General features: G+C 35.9%; 2 protein-coding genes across 2 annotated transcripts; one reads left to right on the forward strand and one right to left on the reverse strand.

Annotated features, from left to right (window-relative positions):
* The first annotated feature begins 7,632 nt into the window (after positions 1–7,632).
* On the forward strand, positions 7,633–20,926 carry LOC120346577 (arrestin domain-containing protein 17-like). The gene is made up of 8 exons (XM_039416340.2): positions 7,633–7,942; positions 8,463–8,588; positions 8,849–8,941; positions 9,177–9,301; positions 9,766–9,908; positions 17,881–18,139; positions 18,574–18,721; positions 19,800–20,926. Exons 1-8 carry the CDS (start codon positions 7,828–7,830, stop codon positions 20,009–20,011), a joined length of 1,221 nt encoding a protein of 406 aa, XP_039272274.2. The 5' UTR covers positions 7,633–7,827; the 3' UTR covers positions 20,012–20,926.
* LOC120326049 (uncharacterized) lies at positions 11,976–14,927 on the reverse strand. The gene is made up of 2 exons (XM_039392256.2): positions 13,803–14,927; positions 11,976–13,597 (listed from the first exon to the last, which is right to left on the reverse strand). Exons 1-2 carry the CDS (start codon positions 14,350–14,352, stop codon positions 12,405–12,407), a joined length of 1,743 nt encoding a protein of 580 aa, XP_039248190.2. The 5' UTR covers positions 14,353–14,927; the 3' UTR covers positions 11,976–12,404.
* Positions 20,927–21,000: the final 74 nt, after the last annotated feature.

The following is a 21,000-nucleotide window of genomic DNA, read 5'->3' on the forward strand; positions in this document are numbered from 1 at the left end:
ATCACCAGAATTGAATACTTGCAGTCACATCTTTCTACGTGTTGACGCAGTTAGAAGACCACTGGTACCACCTTATCAAGGACCTTTTCGTGTTATACAAAAATACGACAAGTTTTTTAAGATTGATTTTAAAGGCAAACCTACCACTGTTTCTATTGATAGAGTTAAGCCGGCTCATGAAGAAATTTTCACTCCCGATACTCAGGACATTTCTAATTCAAATACCCCAACTACTGAATCTGACGTACTAATACACAGACATAACGTACCAATATCAACCGATATTGACGACTCTTTACTTATTACGCAGAACGAGGAAACTAATAGCAATCAACAAGGTTCAGGATCAATACAATCAAGGACTCGACACGGAAGGACAACTAGACCGCCACAGAGAGACGATTATGTTTACTATTAAGTACCTCGCAATCTGTATGTATCTTTTTGTTTATTCGTCTAGTCTGCCATTTAAATCTGCTTTACCAACTCCAACAGTTACAGTGAACCTATGCCACCCCAATAGACCCAAAGCTGAATACTTTATTCAGAAGCCCAATAATTGTACTAAGGAGACACCCCAAACCATTAAGCAATGCTCTGTTACGGTACATGAATTATCTTCTAGCTATACAAATATTACTTTATATGTATGTCAGAAATCTGCTACTAAATGGTCTAGTCATTATTTTTTCTTTGGTGCACATTCGAGTAAACTGACTTCTACCATGATAGAACCACCCACCCCTTTATATTGTGAAGATTGGGTACACACGTTAAAAGCTGATAATATTGGAGATTTAGAACCCACTTCCCCAGATACTTGGTCCACTCAAAACAAGGCAAAAGTTACTTATAGTTGGCCATCCTCTAGACACGGACAAGTGATCAATGCTCATTTGTCTCGTATTCAAATTTCGTATGATCCTTTTCATGGGGTAATGTTAGGTGCTTTCCCTTCAATTTCCACCTGCAACATATTAACTGGGTCATGCACGTTAGGAAGTCAAACTTTAATTTGGAAACACCACCCTTTAATTGATTGCCCTCAATACCAAACAACTGTTACTGAACTTATTTTACATTATAATTCTTCTAATCAGATTTACCGCTTAGATTTTCCAAAACTTGGGCAATCAATCCATAACTGGGGTTCATGTGGCAAGTCAGTTAAAAGATGTTTTAAGTCTGATACTTTTTGTACCAATAATGGTTTGTTATTCGAAACGCAACAATGCATTGCACTTGATGGTTCATCCCTTTTTACTCTTAAGTATCCCGCCTTTAATTACGATTATACTGTTAAGAATTTTTCAGAATCTTCTCCTCTAATTGGGTTTATTCAAGAAAGCACTGATAGGGTTTCCGAGGTAATAAACAAATTGACAGCAGATATATATTGGAATGCCAAATTGAAAGCATTCTAACCACTAATATTAAACTCCTGTCTAAACAATACCCCGGTAAGATCCTAAGTCAGTTACTAGGTGGGAACAGAGCAGCTATCACCGTGGGTGATATATTGACCGAAATTGAATGCCAACGTATTAACGTTACCGTTCTTAGGAACCTCTTTTTACAGGGTAAATATGCTACCCGACCTTTAGTGCACTTTATTAATAATAGCAATGAAACGATCATTGCACAAATATTCCCTGATTCTAACGCTTATGTGGGTATTCATTTTTTTGAAAATTATACGCCTGGTCGTATATTTACGTTTCAAATTGACGGTCGGTTCTATAACTACGTCAATTATACTTTAAATCATGCGGATATGCATGTAAAATTTCTGAGACCCACATTCAAGCCTTTTGTCGACAATTTTAATCCTATCGATTACAATGAAGCATATAACGAATTACCAAGGGGACACCAGGGTTATGATGATATTAATAATATGTTATTATCAATCAGCCACATTAACCTTATTCGAGAACGAATATTAAGTGAGCAAACCCTAACTAATGCAGATAGCACATCAGACACTGATACTGATGCTATCTCACATGAAGTGCAAGACACTTTTGTTCATGCCCTCTCCTTCATTAAGACGTCAATTTTATCAGGTATTTATATGCTCCTATTCCATTTATCTCTCATTTGGGCCACTATTTGGACCGTTTGTTTTATCAAGAAACTTTGCCCAAAACTGAGAGATGAAGGACTTCCTAGAATACAACGGCTTCGGCAATACTTGGCTGCTCGCAGGGAACAAGTGAACCCTGTTGAACCACCTCAACCTCTTGTGCAAAACAATAGACAAGATCAGGGGGGTCAAATCTATCAATCCAGACCAAATCCCAATAATAGATTAAATTCGAACTTATACCCTAGTCTGGCAGACTAGTCGAATAGCAATGCTGATATTGTACATATATATTATACTTTAACATGATTTCTTTCTAACATGTGTTTTACGAAGAATTAAATACTTCGTGCATTTACATCAATACCTATAACAATAATATACCTCATGTATAACTATCTCAGGAATAACTATATTTAATCTATCTTTATACAGCTTAAAATTTATTTTTTATTTTTAGTTGAATTTCATGAAAACAGCACGTCATTTCCGCCTTCTCAGCCCAAATTGCATCCTTAGAATTCTCCGAACTCCTGCGGGGGAGTTATGTAGCCAATTAGTTGTTATGTAACTACAAAACTACACCAAATTGGCCCAATTCGTGAGAAACTCATGAAAACCAAAATTAATTATTCCCGTTATAGCAATTATCAATTTCTCAAAATCCAATTTCAAGATTTAATAGCCTTTCGGTGCCATCCCATGTAAAAATAAAATTTATTTCCAGTAATATTCCAATAACGTAAATTCGAAATATCTTGTTAAAACCAAATTATCCACTTGAGAACAATTTTTTACATCTCATAAATGGAGTAAGTACGTGACCAGGAACACGGTGACTTGGCAATAACAAGTTAATTGCTAGTAATGAACTTCAAGAAAACACTTTTAATAATGTTTGATTATAGTGAACCGAAAGCTAACCAGAAACCGGAATGACGCGTGATTCTTTAATCGTTAATGTAAAAATCTGTTTCTTTATTCTATTTTAATTGCTTGGTAGAAAGCTATATATTCAGCAATGTGTTTTGTGTTAATCAGACTAGATTTGATCAAATTGTGTGTACATTGTATTTCTGTATGTATTGTCGGAATTGCAATAAACTCATAAGGTGTTTTCAAACGTCTCCTTACTACAGCCGAATGCTATCGACAGATAGACCGTTCGAGTTAACGAACGCAAGACAAAACTATTGTCAGTCAATGCTGGGGTTATAATACATAAACCAGACCAATCTACAAACAATCTATGTGTAGTGGTAACTAATCACTATAACCGTACTTATATGATATGGCTTTTCCGAAAATACAAAGTTATATCGCAAAAAAATGCATATTGTGACATTTATTTTGCATTCACGAAAAAATTTACTTATTTTTCTAACTCAAGTCGACGATCCTATCGGCCAAGATTGACACAAATTTGGTCGAGTGTCGGTGGTTTTCAAGAATCAAAATAAGTTGCCGCATTTGGTAAAGACAATTAATCATATTTGGCCGAAATATTGCGAGGCATTGTGGAAAATATATTGAGCAAGGACAAGTCCGGACTGATATAAAACGATAAAACCGGTAACAGAACACCAAGGTTTTGTAATTTAAAATGGTTCTCGCACAGAATAAACACACTGACTCAAACTTGATATTTGAAATTGAGAATATTGAACTGTTAAAAACAAAAAAACGATCGTCGAAATTCCTAAATCTCGTTGCCTTGGTTAAATATAATCCAATGATCAGGACATTTTCAATTAAATACTGCACAAAGATAGTTATACATTAAACATTTAGGCTACAATTTAGCTTTTTTTTTTAAATTTCAATCATGCATTGTGGTGGCGAAATCCCACTATTTAAATACGGGTAACTATAAAAATAGAATAGGATTCTGGATTCGATTTAAGTATTCTAAAACAGTGGTTCCCAACCGCCGGTCCGCGGACCGTCAACGGTCCGCAAAGGATTTTTACCGGATCGCGGGAAATCCCGTCATATTGTTATTTCTCTGCCGTCTCAATCGCTTTACCGATGCCGAAAAGACGAAGTTGCGTTGGTTCATTAGACAATTTCTCTTCCGTCGTCATATTGCTGATTTTTACCTGATCGCGGGAAATCCCGTCATATTGTTGTTTCTCTGCCGTCTCAATCGCTTTACCGATGCCGAAAAGATGAAGTTGCGTTGGTTCATCACGCAATTTCTTTTCCGCGTCATATTGCTGTTTGATAAGCGCGATATTAATTATCACGGTGACGTATTGGCAAGAGAGAGAAATGTGAGAAAAACGGCTGCAAATACCGAAGCTCTAACTTCTTCTACTTTTTTAATCTTTCACTTTTTACCATCGACGGAATTGACTGCTTTGAAGAGAGCTCGTTTCAATCGCGAAAGCGCTCGACCAATAATTACGACTTTACGTAATTCGTAACTTCCCTTCCGTAACTCGAAATAATTCTGTAAATCTGTAAATTACGTGCAAGCCTACTACGTAGCCAAATATTTATCGTTTGAACGGGTAAAAATTTGAAAACGATAAAATAATTTTTTTTTGTCTTAAATAATTTAAAAAACTCATTCAAATTTTAAATGAAAAGTTTTAACGTAATAATGCATTTATATTTTGATAAAGTCAAAACAGCGTCAAGTAGAGACAACGAATCTAATAATTTTTATGTATCTTACTATTTCTGATATTTTTTTTATTATAGACCCGTTTATTTCAAAATATGTGAAGATAATTTCAATTATCAGTTATGTTGTATTTATGAGCCATCCCACCTTTAGCGACTATAAACTGGTATTATGACGTCGGATTTCTAGTGCCATAAGAATTTATTACAGCTTGAGTTTGTTAAAATGTTCGTAAATTCAACTTTCTATCCAATGTACTTGGGTGATTAACGTGTGTATCTAACCTGTAGTGAAATTTTGTATTTTATGCAATTAACAGTTTACCCACGACGTAATAGCACAATTTTACATAACCGTGAAATGCATATTATGCAAATTGACCCACCGAGTTTTTCGGTGACCCGCAAAGTGACGAATTAATGCTAGAAACAAAAGATACTACAATGCAGGAGATAAAATTTGATAATAAAACTGGCCTAATTCAATCTGTTGAAATTTAAGTCGCGCATTACGGTCATTTAGATATTAAAACGGTATCATGCATAATTTTTTTTTATTATTTTGGGATCTTTGATACAGATAAAAAAAAAAGCAATAAAATCAATAGCGGCTGAAAACTTTTGCTCTTTCAACGAGTGTTGTAATCGCAGTGATTGTTTGGAAAGAAGCTGCAGAAGAATCTCGGCGCTGTGGTATGGTAATTTTGAACGGTCTTTGTTAACCCTATATTCATAAATAATATACATGTATCCATCAGCCCCTTCATGAAGTATATTGTTAATGCTGAATATATTTTGGTCTTTATAACTTACAGGAGAGCTATGCTCAAATATATGGACAAGAAGTCCTTAACAAAATGTTTTACCATCATTCCCCTGAAAATCATACGGTTTTCGTTTACCACGTGTTCCGTGGGAAATGCAAATGTGCGCTGTCCCATCCCATCCCACGGGACGTTTCCCATGGACAAGCCTGCTAAATGCTAAAAGCACAGCCGATCGAAAAGTATAACTCACTCATATCGGTATTCCCTTTCAAACTCCTTTAAATCATTAACAAATTTGTATTATCACCATTAACGTTTTTCGATAATAGATAAGCAAGCGAAGGAGAGTTTTCGCTCATGAATTCCCTGAAATCGAACATCAATATGTTCAGAAAAATTAGGTTCTTCTGAAAACACAGTTGTTGATGATAGTCTGCTTTGTGAGGAAGTTGCGAAATAGTTCACAAATAGGAGACATTTTCTTGTCCCATAGCTGTATCCCATTTTATAAGTCTATACACAGAGAAAATATTTTTTTCCAAAATCATAGTGAAGACGTGTGTACCGCTGGCTGCTTTTTCAGAGCCAATAACTGATAATCAAGGTTTCCATAGATGAACAAAAGCCATGATTGGTTTACTAGTATCACAGGGGTCTTCTTCGTTTTCAACACTGGCTTGTATTTCTGTTAAAAACCCGAAAGTTTGTATTCCATTAGGCATCCAGTTACGGTTCCATTACCTTCGCACCAACGCACATTTGCACCTGTATACTTTTGCAACCCACGGAAGTTTGCACCCATGAGCAATTGTACCCATACGTTGCACGCGCAGGTTTTAGTACCCATGAACACTTGCACCCACCTCGTACACACTCGAAACAGGCGAAAAACAACCAGCATCGGTAGAGACCATTATGACGAAGTAATACAAAGTAAGGACAAGTGTCTGCAACAGACACGGGCATGTACGACCCGCGGGCCAAATCCGGCCAATCCGCGGGCCAAATCCACGTCACACTTACATGGCCCGTCAGACTAGGTGGGCAAGATTTTTGACCCCTGGTTCAAAAACCTTGCCCACGCCACCCCTGGTCTACAACTTGCTCCGTATAAATCCTACTCTCACCATGTCGAGTCTCGGTGCTCCCGAAGTATGTGCACCAAGATGGCGCACAACCTGAACATAATATGTGTACCAGTTAGGATATCAGGTTGTGCGCCATCTTGGTGGGTTTCAGTCTCTTTACTCGCACAACTTGATGTAAAGTTATAGAACAAAATTAGTTACCACCATTTTGGTACACATACATCTGAATTTTCAGGGTCCATCGTATGTTAACCAAACACCACAATAATTTGACTACGTTTGCGTTATTCGTCGAAAGAAAATGACCGACAGAAGTGGGACGGGATTGTAACTTGCAATGACTTTAAAAACGCAGCGACTCGAACCAAGAATAAAGGCTACTTAAAATTTGTAAGCTTTCTTCATTTCCAGTGGATAATTATACTTATAACTCAAATTAATATTAAATTGTCTGAAACACAGTCATTCGCGAGTGAACATGGGTGCAAGTGTATGCAGGTACGAATATACACGGGGAAAGATGTTCATTGGACGAATGCATATGCGTGAGAATGTCTTGGGTACAAATGTTCGTGGATGCAAATGTGCATAGGTACAAATGGGCGTCGGTGCAAATGTCAATTGGTGGAAATGTAGTCTACGTGGGTGCAAATGTACATGAATGCAAGTGCCCGTGGGTTCAAATGTACGTGGGTGCAAATGTGTGTGGGTACAAATGTACATGGGTGCTGATGTACGTGGGTGCTAATATCCGCTTGTGCAAATGTCTGTGCGTGCAAATGTCCAGGGTGCAAATATCCGAAGGTGTGAATGTTAATAGGTGCAAAAGTATGTAGGTGCAAACGTCCTGGGTGCAGTGTCTGCGTTCAAATGTGCTGTCAGCCCCAGTTACAGTTCTAAAATTATATTCACTGGAGGTTCTATGTTTATCTGGTTTTCCAAAGTTTTAGTCCAAAAATTTCTATTGCATCCAATATCACATCCGCATCGGACTAAAACACGACGTGATGACGCTTACCACAAAATTTTCAAACAAGTCCAACAAGATGCAGTTAAAACAACATGAAATTCCCCGTGACGTCAAAATCACGGGACAAAGCAGGCAAAACGCTTGTTCGCTAGTCATTGGCTTATTCAGTGTCTTGTGATTTTGACTTCAAGCGAGGTTGAAAAATTGCATTAGTAAATTCTGAAATATTGAGAACAATGGATTCATCATTGACCCTTCTTACAGTCTGATTTTTGCCTTCAAACAAACATGGTAAAGTTGAAAAATGTTAAAGTTATTTATGACTCGCGTCAGCCATACAAGCCTGGAGATTTAGTGAAAGGTCGTGCAAGCTTCCAAGTGGAACGACAAATACAAGTTCGAAGTGAGTATAACTGTATAAATCTGTAGCTACTGGTACTACATGCGGTACCGGTACGGTGTTATGGTACCACATGATATTGGTTGGTTACGGCTTCCTCCATCATCAAGTCCATGCTTCTGTGTTTCCGAAAACTAATAACTGACTTATCCCGTACCCCGACATGGAATGATACCCGGACGACAGGCCGTGGTTCGCCATTTGGTTGAGCCATCTTATCACTTTCCTCTCCCCCAGGGTGAATATGTGAATCCTAACCCAATAGTTGGACTATGTTCTCATACCTCAGTACCTGCATATCCTATCTGCCTATTGTTTATTTGCCGTATCAGTGTATTGTCCTATCTCAAAACCTTCTGAACTTGCTCTGTTTTTGAACTGCAGCACCATACCGGTACTGCCTTAATTTAGTTATACCAGTATACCGGTACTGTTACCGGTAACATTTAGTAATGTACATGATATTATTCCTGTATACTATGCAATTAAAACAGCTATTTTAAACTTTTAATTGTTTTTTAAGGTATTAAACTTACTTTAACTGGAGAATGCAGAGTAAAATGGAAGGTTGATTCAGGTGGAGATGATGAGAAGACTTACAAATCGCATGAAGTGTATTTTGTAAGACACATCTTTCTGTATGGGCAAGGTAGTTCATCTGTTTATAGTAGGCATGAATGCTTGAGATTTTTCTATATATTTATATACTGATATACACAACTAAATATCTCAGTGCTATTGAAACATCTTTTTAAATAAAATACGGATTTCTTGTAGGTTTGGAGCATACTAAAATTTAGATAAGATACTTTGAGTTATACTATATTTGTGATACATTTGGTTAACCTGCATTTAATATTTCATTTAATTAACCTGCATTTTCAATATTTCATTGAATTGTTTTTGTAGAAAATTCCCAACAAGATGTGTCTATCACTCCTGGTTTGTACAATTCACCATTTCAGTACCAACTTCCAACTGCTATTCCTTCAAAATTTGTATGTATGTGTTCTAGTTTCAATTTTTAACACCATATTAAATTGTAGTGTTCATTGAATGACTTCATAACTTACTTCTGTAGATCTCAGGAACGTTTATCTTTAAGTTTAACACAAAAAAAAAATACAAGTTTTTTCACATTCTGGTCGAGATGGTTGTCATGGGATATTATTCAGAATAGTCAAATGCAATGTTAACGACTATAGAAACTGAAAGAGCATTTTCACTTCTTTTATAGCAAAATATGGAACCGTTTCATACACAATCGCCGTCTCTGTGGAATCTAGTGGAGTTTTCGCAAGTGATGAAGCTAACACCTTCGTTATGGATGTATATAATCCAACCAGCCCACCAGCACCTCTTGTAAGAATAATAGGTTTGAAACATATTTTTGGCTAGATAATCCAATTTATTCTAATGCTCAAAACCAGGCAAGATCATACTAGTGGATGGCTACTCATTGAGGATTTGATATCATTGATACATTAAGTAGTTACAAACATAGCTATGGAAAAGAATATTTCAAAAAGCTGAGAATTTTGTTTGTGCATCTTTGATCAAAGTAGTATCACAAGCAGAAGTTTGCGAATTCAGTCATAATTTTTTACTCTTTCATGATTTTAATCGAACAGATTCAGAGGAATTTTTACTTTTGTTAATTACCTTTGTTCACTGTTTTGAAGCAAGCATAGTTTTTTAATAAAAGTTTGGTTCACCTAACAATCATAACAGAAATTTGCTTTTGAAAAGATTACCATAATTTGTTGTTTTCCGAATCACTTCGTCTTGACTGACAAGTCCCATATTAATATACCGGTATGTTTCAGAGGCCGATCCGACTGTTTGGGGAAGGTGAAGACACTGGCTGTTTTGGTGGTCTTGAAATGATAAAATTTGAGTTGACAACTGACAAAAATTATTATAGCCCTGGGGAATCAATAATGGTCAATGGATATGTTATGAATGGAAGGTAGGAAATTGCTTCAAAATGAAACATTTTTTGAATACCCAATAAATCATATGTTAAATATAATATATTGTTGATGTGGTTGGTAAAAAGCAGATAGGGGGGGGGGGGGGGGTATATTGAGCATATGGGGTTAATTGAGTACAAGGTATAAAAACCTCGCTAACTTTTTTGTACGTTGAGTGAATGGTTTGTACTTTGTAGCAACAATAGTTCATATCCTATGCTTCCATTTCATTGCGTATAACTGACTTGCCTACTAATGATAAAATTGTTTTAGATGTTTGTATGTGAAATTTTTTTTGTTCACGAAAAAAATTGTTTTGGAAACTTTCACGTGACACTTTTCTGATAGTATATTTTGAACTTTTTGTGATGCCTTTTAGTACCTTAGTAAAGACTCTCTTTGCCCCAGTAGATAATTTTTGTGTAACTCATTGACTTTTTGTTTCATTGATGTTTGAAAAAATCGAGGTAAATTGAGTCTGTCGGAAATTTACCGTGGGGTAAATTGGATATATGCATAAATGGCCTCTCCCACTGCTATAACACAGGATTATGAGGTTCTGTGTGACTATTTTGAGCCCTAACACTTTTTTGTAGCCTTTATCATGTCAATCTTTCAATATAGGCTTCTATTTTTCATGAATATGAGTGTAAATCCACAATGGGCAATCGTAGGATTTTGAGAAAGCAGTTCTTGTAACTAAAAAAAAATAGTGAAAAAGAAAGCTGTGGACAATCCAAGCACAGAGTCCTACTCCATCAGTAAGCTTAGTGCATTTACAAAGGCTTTAGTTGACGTAATCACACTCACTGTCATCTCCGAAAACATGTAGTAATAATAAAAAAACAGCCGCCCCAGAAAAAGAATTCAGGCGAAAACTATATAACGTCAGTTGAAAGTATATACCATTATACTGATAGGATAGACTTAAACGAATATGATTGGTAGAAAAAAGAAAAGCAGCAAAGAGAAGGATCATAATTTTAAGTTCAGAAAAGCAGTAACAGAGTCAGAATTAGATTGGGCTTTATTGACGATGAGACAGAATATGAAACAGAATTCTCACATTGTATAGCTGATTATAACCGAGGACTAACTATAAGTAGCATATTCTGACATTAATGAAATCAAGACCTTGACTGGCTGGTTGAAATACGGGGAAAGGGAATTCCTTGGCCAAGTTGTCCTGACCAATGTATATAAAATGAACTTTGTATGATACCAGTGTATTAAAGAGCTCAAAGATTTTGTGTTAGATTTAACCCAAAATAGGAACATAAAAAGTATCTCTATCAAGGAAGTTGTTGGCCAAGTCAAACCACCCATTTCTAGTCCATAGTGAACTCGTATTTAAACTAAAAGCCTATTTGTGGTAAAAAGTTTATGGAAACCATAATCGCGATCTATCATACCAAGTTTAAAGTGATGTCAGATAATTATGTTTCAAGGTTTTTGTAATTACTATTTTTTAAAATAAACTATATGTACCCAAGTTTCTCATGCAGGTCTTTGATTTGATTCTAGGGCTTTCTTAGATTTGATTTGACTGGTAGATGTCAGTATACTCAATTATCCTCGAAAAATTAGGTAAATTGAGTATACTGACTTCCAAAAAAAAATTGCATTTTAAGGTGACTTGAATACATTGAATAAGACTCAAACTGTTATGCAAGGAAGTACAGGGTCAGAATGTTACAATGAAACCATAATTTCACGGAGAATCGATTTCACTCAGATTTTACATCGGTTCAAATGTCAAAAACTACTCAAATAGCCCCACTCCCCCCTATTCCTTTTTCTCAGACAGTTGCATAACATTGTTAACCAATGATCAAATTTATGTTCATGATCAGGGATCTGGAGTCTGAGTCATTGTTTCAAACGCCTCAGCTTTGGGAGCCAGAGCCAAAGCGTCATTGTTTGGATTTCTGTGTAAATTATTACTGACTTCACCCACAGTCCTGTTTACGACTGACTGCATTGGCCGTCATAATTATATTTTCCTTTCATGGTGCTTTAAATGGCTGGCATATTGATATAGTTTTTTGGGTACCGTAAAGCGGGGTGACTATGACCCATTTTTGGTCTTTCAGTCAAAATATCTCGAATATTAAAAATCTATGAATTGCTATTCCGGGTCCAAACTATGCATTTTAGAGGGGGTATACGTCGTGCATAATCATTGAACCAAAATATTTGTTTTTTCTATATTATTTTTTTTAATTTACGGTGGGCCAAAGTCACCAGCAATTTCGGTACCACTTTGGCCCAGTGCCTATTTCTCCCCATAAATTAAGCTGTACCCATACTGAGACAAAGAAAACATTTATTACAGTGGGCTTTGGCCCACAGAGACTTTTTAAAAAAACAGAAACCCCAAAAAAATTAGAACACTCAACGAAATCGGCCATTTTATAATGGCACTGCAAAAATCAAAATTAAACATGTCTGTATTCATTCATAGCAGTTGATATCATGGCAAAAAGGTCAGTTCAGTTCAATTCAGACACTTTATAGATGCCTCGCGCATTTATGAGATCTGGGGGACTGATACAACGTTTTATGCTGCTCCAGTCGTAAAAAATCTGATCTTTCCGAAATGGCCATCTCCAGTTACATCCAGACTTCTCCATGACACTCACCTCGCACCCGTCAGTTGTGCGGGTTTTGACAATTCCAGGGTATAATTCACCCTCATACGAAATTATAACATAATCACCAATGTTGCATTCTTCAAATGGCAAGTGATGAGCAGTTGAAACTACAGAGTGAGAGTTGGATGATTCAGGAGTAGAGGCTTCATCGCATTCATCGTCTGAGGAAACAATTTCAACCGTTGAATCTGAATCTTCAATATTTTGATTTGCTTGAGCTTTTTTTGAAACCGTTTTTTCAAGTCTTGCCACATCTTCCTCACATGCGCTTTTCCCAGGTTCTACCTGAACCTTCTTTCTTGTTTTAGTTTCCTTTGCCACAGAAGATCTTAAATCTGAAATTTTCTCAAGAAATTTTTCACTGATAACATCAGAATCATCATGACTCGTAGTTCTTGGTAATCTACTGAGAACTTCTTCTTTATTGAGCGGAACAAGTCCTGCTTTTTTAAATCCTGCAACTAGGTTGTTTGCTCCCCTGACATCAAGAGCAAAGCAGAGTTTGTTCAAAAGTGCTGGAAACTCATCTTTTCTTAGCGTTGCGGATGTCTGCCTTCTTTCTTTACTTTTCACAGAATTCAATATCGATCTCCAAGCGACTTTCATTGGCCTGAAATAGGCAATATCCAGGGGTTGGGTGAGGTGCGTCGAATTAGGCGGTAGACATATGAAAGCTATATTGTGATCAAGACATGATTTCAGAACATCTGGACTGATATGGGAGGATAAATTATCCCCAATGAGAACTTTTTTCCCATTTTGACGCTTCAGCCTAGGCAGCACCATTCGATTAAACCAATCTTGAAAACTAAATCCATCAAACCAGCCTGATCTTGATCTGTTGTATAGTGTCCCTGGTGGTCCTCCTTCAACCCAAGTGCTCCACAGATTCTCGGCTTTGTACACTACATACGGTGGCATCACTGCTCCTGCTGCATTCCCACAGAACATCAAACTTATTGCAGATTTTGTCGAATTCAGGATTCTTTCTGGGTATTTGCAGCCGCGCTTGCATATTATCTTCTTTTGCCCTAAAAATAAATGCTTTGATCACAATACAGTAATATTTATTATCCATACTAGACTGCAAGCCAAAGTGAAATTTTACATAACACCATAAATAGTTTAAAATTTGATTTGACGCAGTAAATATTTTAAAAAAGGGGATTAACAAAGAACGCTTGAAAAATTGAATACCGTAGTACTGTATATACTTAAAAGCAAAGTCACTCATACCTGGGTCATCAGTTAAGTTTGTTTCATCATAATTCCAAATATTTTCCGGGGGCACATCATCCAACTCTTCTTCGATGTTTTCAAAATATTTTTCAATAGTCTCACTCGATACCCCTGCCCTTTTCTTTTTTATATTCGTTGCGAATCGCACCGTTAGTTCTGAGTGCCTTTTTAAGAATGCTTTCACCCATTCAACTCCAGGATAATTGCTGTGAAATTTACTGACAGTCACTCCTTTTGCATCAAGATAAGCTTTAACTATGCTTCTCAAATCTTCCTGTGCTATCGGAAAACCAAAACTGCTTACGGCTATGCAGTGCTCCACTAGAATTTTCTCAGTTTCTGCAGATAAAACTGTTTGCCCACCAAATTTTTTCATGTGCCTCAGTTTCAACTTATTCTTCAAAGTACTCCTAGGTATATTGAACTGTGCTGCAACGTTTCTTTGCGATTCTCCCCTTTTAATTGCTTCCAGAGCTCGCTGAAGTTTTTTCTCACTATAATCATGGTATCTTCTACTGCCCAAAACACGACTGAATTTTCTCACCATGATTTGAAATAAACTGTTTACATTTATAGATTAACTGGATGACTAGAATGAGAAAATAAATTCGTTTTATTTCTGAAAAATAAAACAAAAAAGTAGGTTTGTATAGGGTAATAAGGTGGGCCAAAGTCAGTACCATATTACATGGAATTTTGCATTGTGGGCAAAAAACCTCCCTCATACGCCCCCAACTAGTTTAAACTTGTTCCAAACACCATAAAAACCTTCACAGAGAATATCTCTTCCAACCTGTAAAGAATAAGGACAATTGAATGTTTCTTTTTTGGACTTCTCAATAAAAGTACTGAGTTGCGATTTTTTTTTCAATTTTTTTATTTCTGACCCTCCAAATGAAAAAGTTTTTTTTCCCAAATATTTTTCATAAAGTGACAAGATTTTTTGTTGTATAATTATTGCTGCTGTTATTAACTACAGTATCAAAACAAAATAAAATGGGAAATATCAAATAAAAGTAGATTTGGGTGGGTTTTAAACAAATTCTCAAAATGGGGCCAAAGTCAACCCGTGAGGTCAAAGTCACCCCGTTTTACGGTACTCTCGTAGTATGTGAACCAGGTAATATTCTAATTTTCCTTATTTTAGTTCTATTAAGAGTTTGTGGACTAGCAAAGTGACTTCCGTAGTATTTGTACCTGAAATTATGGCCTAACCCTAACTTGGTACACACACTGCGTTCCGGTGTCCGCCATCTTTGTTCACATACCCATTCTACCTTTTTTTATTATCCCTTGACCAATATAGAATCTTTGGGGCTCCCGAAGTATGCGAATCAAGATGGCGGACATCGGAATGTAATATCTGTACTAGGTTAGGGTTAGGCCATAATTTTAGGTATAAATACTACGGGAGGCTCTTGGCTAGTCTTCGAACTGATAATAGGACTAAAATAAGGAAAATTGGAAAAAAATTATCGCCTAACCCCAACCTGTTACCCATGTTACGTTTCAATGTCCGCCATCTTGGTTCGCATACTTTGGGAGCCCCGAATCTTTTATGTATAAAACTTTTTTGCAAAAAAAATTCTCAGAAGTCGACCAATGCTGGTTATAGTATGTGCAAAATTGCACCAAATGGTAAATACCCTTTACTGCTCTGATTTCTATTTTGCTGGCCGGACCCTGTTATTTTTATCTAAATACTTTCATGACTTCTGACCGACACATCCAATCGCATAGCCAGCGGTGGGGGGGGGGTGAGATTACCCCGTTTAAAAAAAACTTTGATGTGAATTTCATCTACAAAAAAGCAACCGCGGAGTTTTACGATTGCGCATTCTGGTTTTGCGGCCTACACGATATTATTCTGCGCGTTATCACTGTGATGCAATTAACCTCCGCCATCTTCAAGAGATGTTATTTTTTTTAGTTAGCGCTGATAATGATAAATAAGAATGTGTAATTGTTGATTGCAATTCCGGAAGGCGTATTTTTCCTTCTCTCCATGAAACAGACATGAGACGAATTTAACCGCCGTTATGGGCGCAAAAGGAGAGAAGGGTTTTAAACTAATTTAAAAACGTTCGTTTTACGACTTAACCCTTTCCATGCGATTTTTTATTTTTTATTAAATAATCGTATTTGCTACGCCGACTTTATGCATTTGTACCCCCACAACTAATCGACTAACGAAAAAGTAATGATCCTCTGCTGCCCACTGACGGCTCGTTGGAAAGCTTATTTAAAGAGCTTGCAACTGGCGATTAAAAAAAAATTTTTTTTAAAAGGGGTGGTCTGAGTCACAAACCGGATAGATAAAAGGGATTTTTTTTTTCTTGAGTGTTGAAAATTCAAACTGTGATAAAAAATAGAAATATTCGCTAAATCCTTTACTGTTACCGCTTCTTGGTTGGCAAACAATAGCATAATATTGCTGTAGCAATTTCGTTATCTAACTCAAAATACTTTGGTAGATGGAAGGGATAATATGTCTTCTATCACCACCCAAAAAACACTGAAATTTGCATAAATTTCAAAAACACTCCCTCGCTCCGCCGCAAATAAAATTCCCATGGTAAACGAAAGCGAGATTTACCGTCGCTTATGTTAATCTCGAAGAAGACTTCTTATCAATGACTAATCGCTAAATAAAACAGTGGAGTACATCAACGTACCCGCCGCAATCTAGCGAGTTTTGTCGTGGGTACGTATACGTGCCCACCGCACGGAAAGGGTTAAGCACTTTTATTAATATAAATCACAGCGCATTGAAAAGCAAATTAGAATTTATTAACATTAATTTACAGATGGCTATCGCTAACTGGTAAGAAAGATAAATGTGAAAAAAATTTTCCTTGCCTCTTTGCGTCACATTTTTCAATTCCTAATTTTGCAAGCGTGTCAACACCGTTTTTGAAACGTCAAACCAGATAAGTAAGACAGGTAAATAATGTATTTTATGGAAATTTCTCGAGATATTGGGGAAGGAATATTATTTTGACCATGTAGAAATGCCATTATTGCCGATTTATTTATGTGTTTGGTATCAGGTTTTTAGATACCCAACACTGAGTATTCAAGGAATTACCAATTTGCAGAGCTTTTTATTATTATTTAATACGAATGTAACACGGACACGATCTAAAATTAAAAACACAAAAATGTCAACTATCTGCTTCACAAATATCACATCCTGGGGTCAGTAATGATAATATTGTTCGCTTTAAATTGGGACCGTAATTTGCAAACTGTGATACAAATTCTACACAGAAGATAAAAATGAGAATAAAATAAATTTGTGTTCTGGATGCACTCCTTAATAGTTGTCTCTTCACTCTCTGACATCTTCGCCAATGTGAAGCCACAATTCTGTCCGAAATATAGAAACCAAACTACGATATCCGAAGTGCTTTAATATAATTTAACAACATTAATCGGAATGTCAGTCGCCGAAACGATTGCAGTGACAAAAAATTTATTGCTGCCTTCGATTATGACAAAATCATGAAATAAAAAACGCCGCATTGTTATGGAGTTTTCATTCCTCTAGTAGAATCCAAAAAAAATATATTTATTGTCACAGCGATTGTTTTGGCGGCCAAAATCCCAATTAATTACGTTTAAAATGACAATATTCATTATTCGGTGTTCGTTGAAAATATTCGAATAACTCGATAAAATACGATTTCGACTCATAAAAAATACGATTTGACCTGCCACTAATCATGGCGCATGTAAATAATCATTGAATTGCAATAAAATATCAACTCAATTAACAATAAATTCCAAGTAATAGTTTCACATTTCATGCATTTGATCGGCGCTACATGCAAGCATGTTTTTTGTACATATAAACCATCATGACGCTACTGATATCTGCGAGCTGAAGTTATCTCTAAAATTAATTTTCACAGCAAAAAGAGCCGGGCTACACGTAACAGTGGAATTTCGCTGTGAACGACCATGCATTTTAGTTTATTAAATGCATTATTACGTCGTCGTGAATAGCACTTTTGATGTAATGTTTTAATTTCACCTAACCCCCCCTGGACACATCTCAAAATTTATTTTTCAGTTCAGTCGCAACAGAAAAAGTCAGAATGTCGCTTGTACAGCATTTGACAGTGTATGGCCGGAGGTCTGATTTTTCATTCACCTCTTCGGGAAACTTGAAATCTAAAGAAAAAAAGTATTTAGTAGCTCAATGGGATTGTGAGAATGTGAGGCCTCGAGGTACAGTCAATCTTGTGAATCGAAGATCTATTGCAATCCCAGGCATACCTGAATCTGACCTAAAACATTGTCAATCGATTGATGTCAAGTATTCTTTGCAGGTAAATATGGAACATAATTCAAGATTTTTTATGTTGTTTCAAGATTTCTCTGGAGATTCTAGGTAGATTTATGAATTACAACCAAATAACACAATCAGATCAGTTTAGTTATTGAAATCTAGTGATATCCAGTATCCACATCGATTTTGCACTTGTTAAAAATATTCTGATACATTTACGATCATGTGATCAAGCTTGAGAGCTATACCATTTCGCATAATGTGACATTACTTGAAACAAAGTTATTTATATACATGAACACTTCCTGTTAGAATTGGAAGCAGTAATTAAAAGCAATTTGTTTATTGCAATGAATGAAAATCTGACATATATATTAATATATATATATATTTGTGCAAAAATGAATTCCGTTCATTCTGATTTGCTACCAGTCAAGTTTGTCTGTAATATATGTATATTTATATTTTTACAAGTTTGAAGTTTTGCTTTCTGGATGGTGTTCCATGACAATCATAAGCAATCCTGTTGCAATATTCATAGGAAATAATCAACAACCTCAACATCAGTCGGGCGTAACACCTTCTGCTCCTGCGGCAGATGCATACACACCACACGACCAAGGTATGCTGATATTTTCGCAAGCAGAAGACTATCTGTTAAATTTTTTTTTATTGCTTTACAGTTTGGTGTTGGGGTTATCTGTAGTGTTCCTTTGTGCACATTTACAACATGGATACAATAAACCAATAAAAAAGTCTTTGATTCAGGCAATAAATGCACAAATGCAATAAAATTTCTAACGCCTTTTGCTAATATTTGTTAACTATACAATGAAGACACAATTTCAATGAGTAACAGTTTACAGTATGCCAATACCCAATGAGAGTAGTAAATAGTAACTATTCAGTACTGATTATCTCTCATTGGTGTATCATGATGACAAAAAATGAGGTACCAGCTTATAATGGATACGAATTTCAAGGTTGGATAAAATGCAATAGTGAAATTTAACCCATGTCGAAATACACTGCTTTAGACAATGTCAAATAGTTTTATATAATATTCGCTTAATGTTCCATTTCAAAAATAAGTATTACCCTAACTAATCACTTCTAAAACTACCTTTAATAGGCTTTGAATATTAATGTTTAACCATTCTAATATATTGTTATTATACCGGTATATTATGTAAAACCACATGTTCTGAAACCGTATACAAGAAAGTGTGAATTTGGCATAGATCATCACAATTCTATTAGAACATAGTAAATACGAAGAGGCTTGCCAGTTTTATCGGTTTTCAAACTATTGTCACATACGATTTTCTCTATGTTTGTACATTATTAGTGAAGTCAGCAAGAGGCTAACTATATAATTCTTTTAACAAATCATTCATTCCATATTACGTTCCATGTCTATGTGGAATCACTGGCTAAGTATGAATAGGCACACGACTAATGTGTAAATTTGTGCTTGTTTCAATGAGCATTACTAAATACATAAGCATATGTATCTGTAGGACATGTATACGCGACACAAAAAAAAAGTTTATTGGTGTTTTGAAGATCGCTGTATTAAAGGGTCATAGTATCCTTGTTATGTGTGAGGAAACAATGATGTAGTTGAAAAACAATTGCCTTCTGAGCAAGGTGATAATTCAATCAAAGAGGCTTACTTCATTCAACAAACTCTATTACAGGTGATATGTCTTCTGCTGCTCCTGGATATGAGACTTTGTCACCACCAGGGCCAAAAGAACCTCCTCCACCAAACTATGATGATGCAATTAAATATGGTTCAGCGGTGACTACATCAAACGCTGATTCGAAACCTAGTGCCCCCCCATCAGCTGACACACCTAATATGGGGACTTATTATGATTGGAGTCAGTCGGCATTTACATACAAATAAGAATGCTGAATTAATTGCATGCATACGTCATAATCATTTAAAGTGAAGCTTAACTAGAATCAAAACGATCATGTTGCATTTAACCATATAACAATCATGGTGATATTAACATCCTCTAAAGAAGGTTGAAATACGGTACAAATTTGTTTTACAGCAAGCGCGTATTTAAACAAGCTCCTCCCACGAGTGTTGTTTTAGTGTCATATTTTGTTGTTAGTCATTCCACCACTTGAAACTATTAGGGAGTAGTTGCTATCCTCCAGTTACTTTTTCATAGATCAAAAAGAGAACAAGTTGTCATTTAATTTTTGTTAAACTTGTAGTGAATAATTTTGCTATTTTGTTGTTGTTCTGAACTTTTTCCCCTCTCTCTACTTTTAGTCACAAAAATTCACCATATTACAAGTTATACATTCAGCTGGATGTCAGTCATTCAAACCTGAGCTGATCCATTTGAGTAGTGCTCTCTAGTTTTCACGTGTTGTGAATATTTCTAGTTTTATGCTGTTTGTGTCTTTGTTAAGGGTGCTTTGAAAACGAATCATTGGATAGATTTACATTTAATTATTGTGGGTTGCTTTAGTTACAAATTGCTATGGCTTTGTTATCAGATATGCTAACAATGACACAACATAGAAAGTCCTGAAGAGCCGTTTAGTATGTTAAAGATCATTTGTATTGTACAACTATTAAAGTATGAAATATTGTGTTATCATTCTACATGCAAATAACATTTTTTTTTTAAATTAGTTACACCAATCAATATATTTTAGCTTTTTATCAGTTTTAGGGGAACTTCATAATATCAGTGTTAAGATTATCCTAATTTTTAAGTAATTTCTGAACCATCTTGCCCTTTTATTTCATTTGCCATATCGTAACTGCATTTGCGTAATAAAAAAAACAACAAAATGGGATGCGTTTTATGTTACATAATTCCAGATGGTATTGAGAGCTTGATGCTTTCTTTAATGGGCCATTGGCTTCCT

The sequence above is a fragment of the Styela clava genome, chromosome 8, assembly GCF_964204865.1.
Source record: "Styela clava chromosome 8, kaStyClav1.hap1.2, whole genome shotgun sequence".
NCBI classification, from domain to species: Eukaryota; Metazoa; Chordata; class Ascidiacea; order Stolidobranchia; family Styelidae; genus Styela; species Styela clava.

Coding starts and splice junctions, on each gene's coding strand:
- LOC120346577 (XM_039416340.2), top strand. CDS start 7,828: ATGGTAAAGTTGAAAAATGTTAAAGTTATTTATGACTCGCGTCAGCCA. Junction 18,140..18,573: donor ATGTCAAGTATTCTTTGCAG/GTAAATATGGAA, acceptor TATTTTTACAAG/TTTGAAGTTTTGCTTTCTGG. Junction 18,722..19,799: donor ATACACACCACACGACCAAG/GTATGCTGATAT, acceptor ACTCTATTACAG/GTGATATGTCTTCTGCTGCT.
- LOC120326049 (XM_039392256.2), bottom strand. CDS start 14,352: ATGGTGAGAAAATTCAGTCGTGTTTTGGGCAGTAGAAGATACCATGAT. Junction 13,598..13,802: donor AAACTTAACTGATGACCCAG/GTATGAGTGACT, acceptor ATTTATTTTTAG/GGCAAAAGAAGATAATATGC.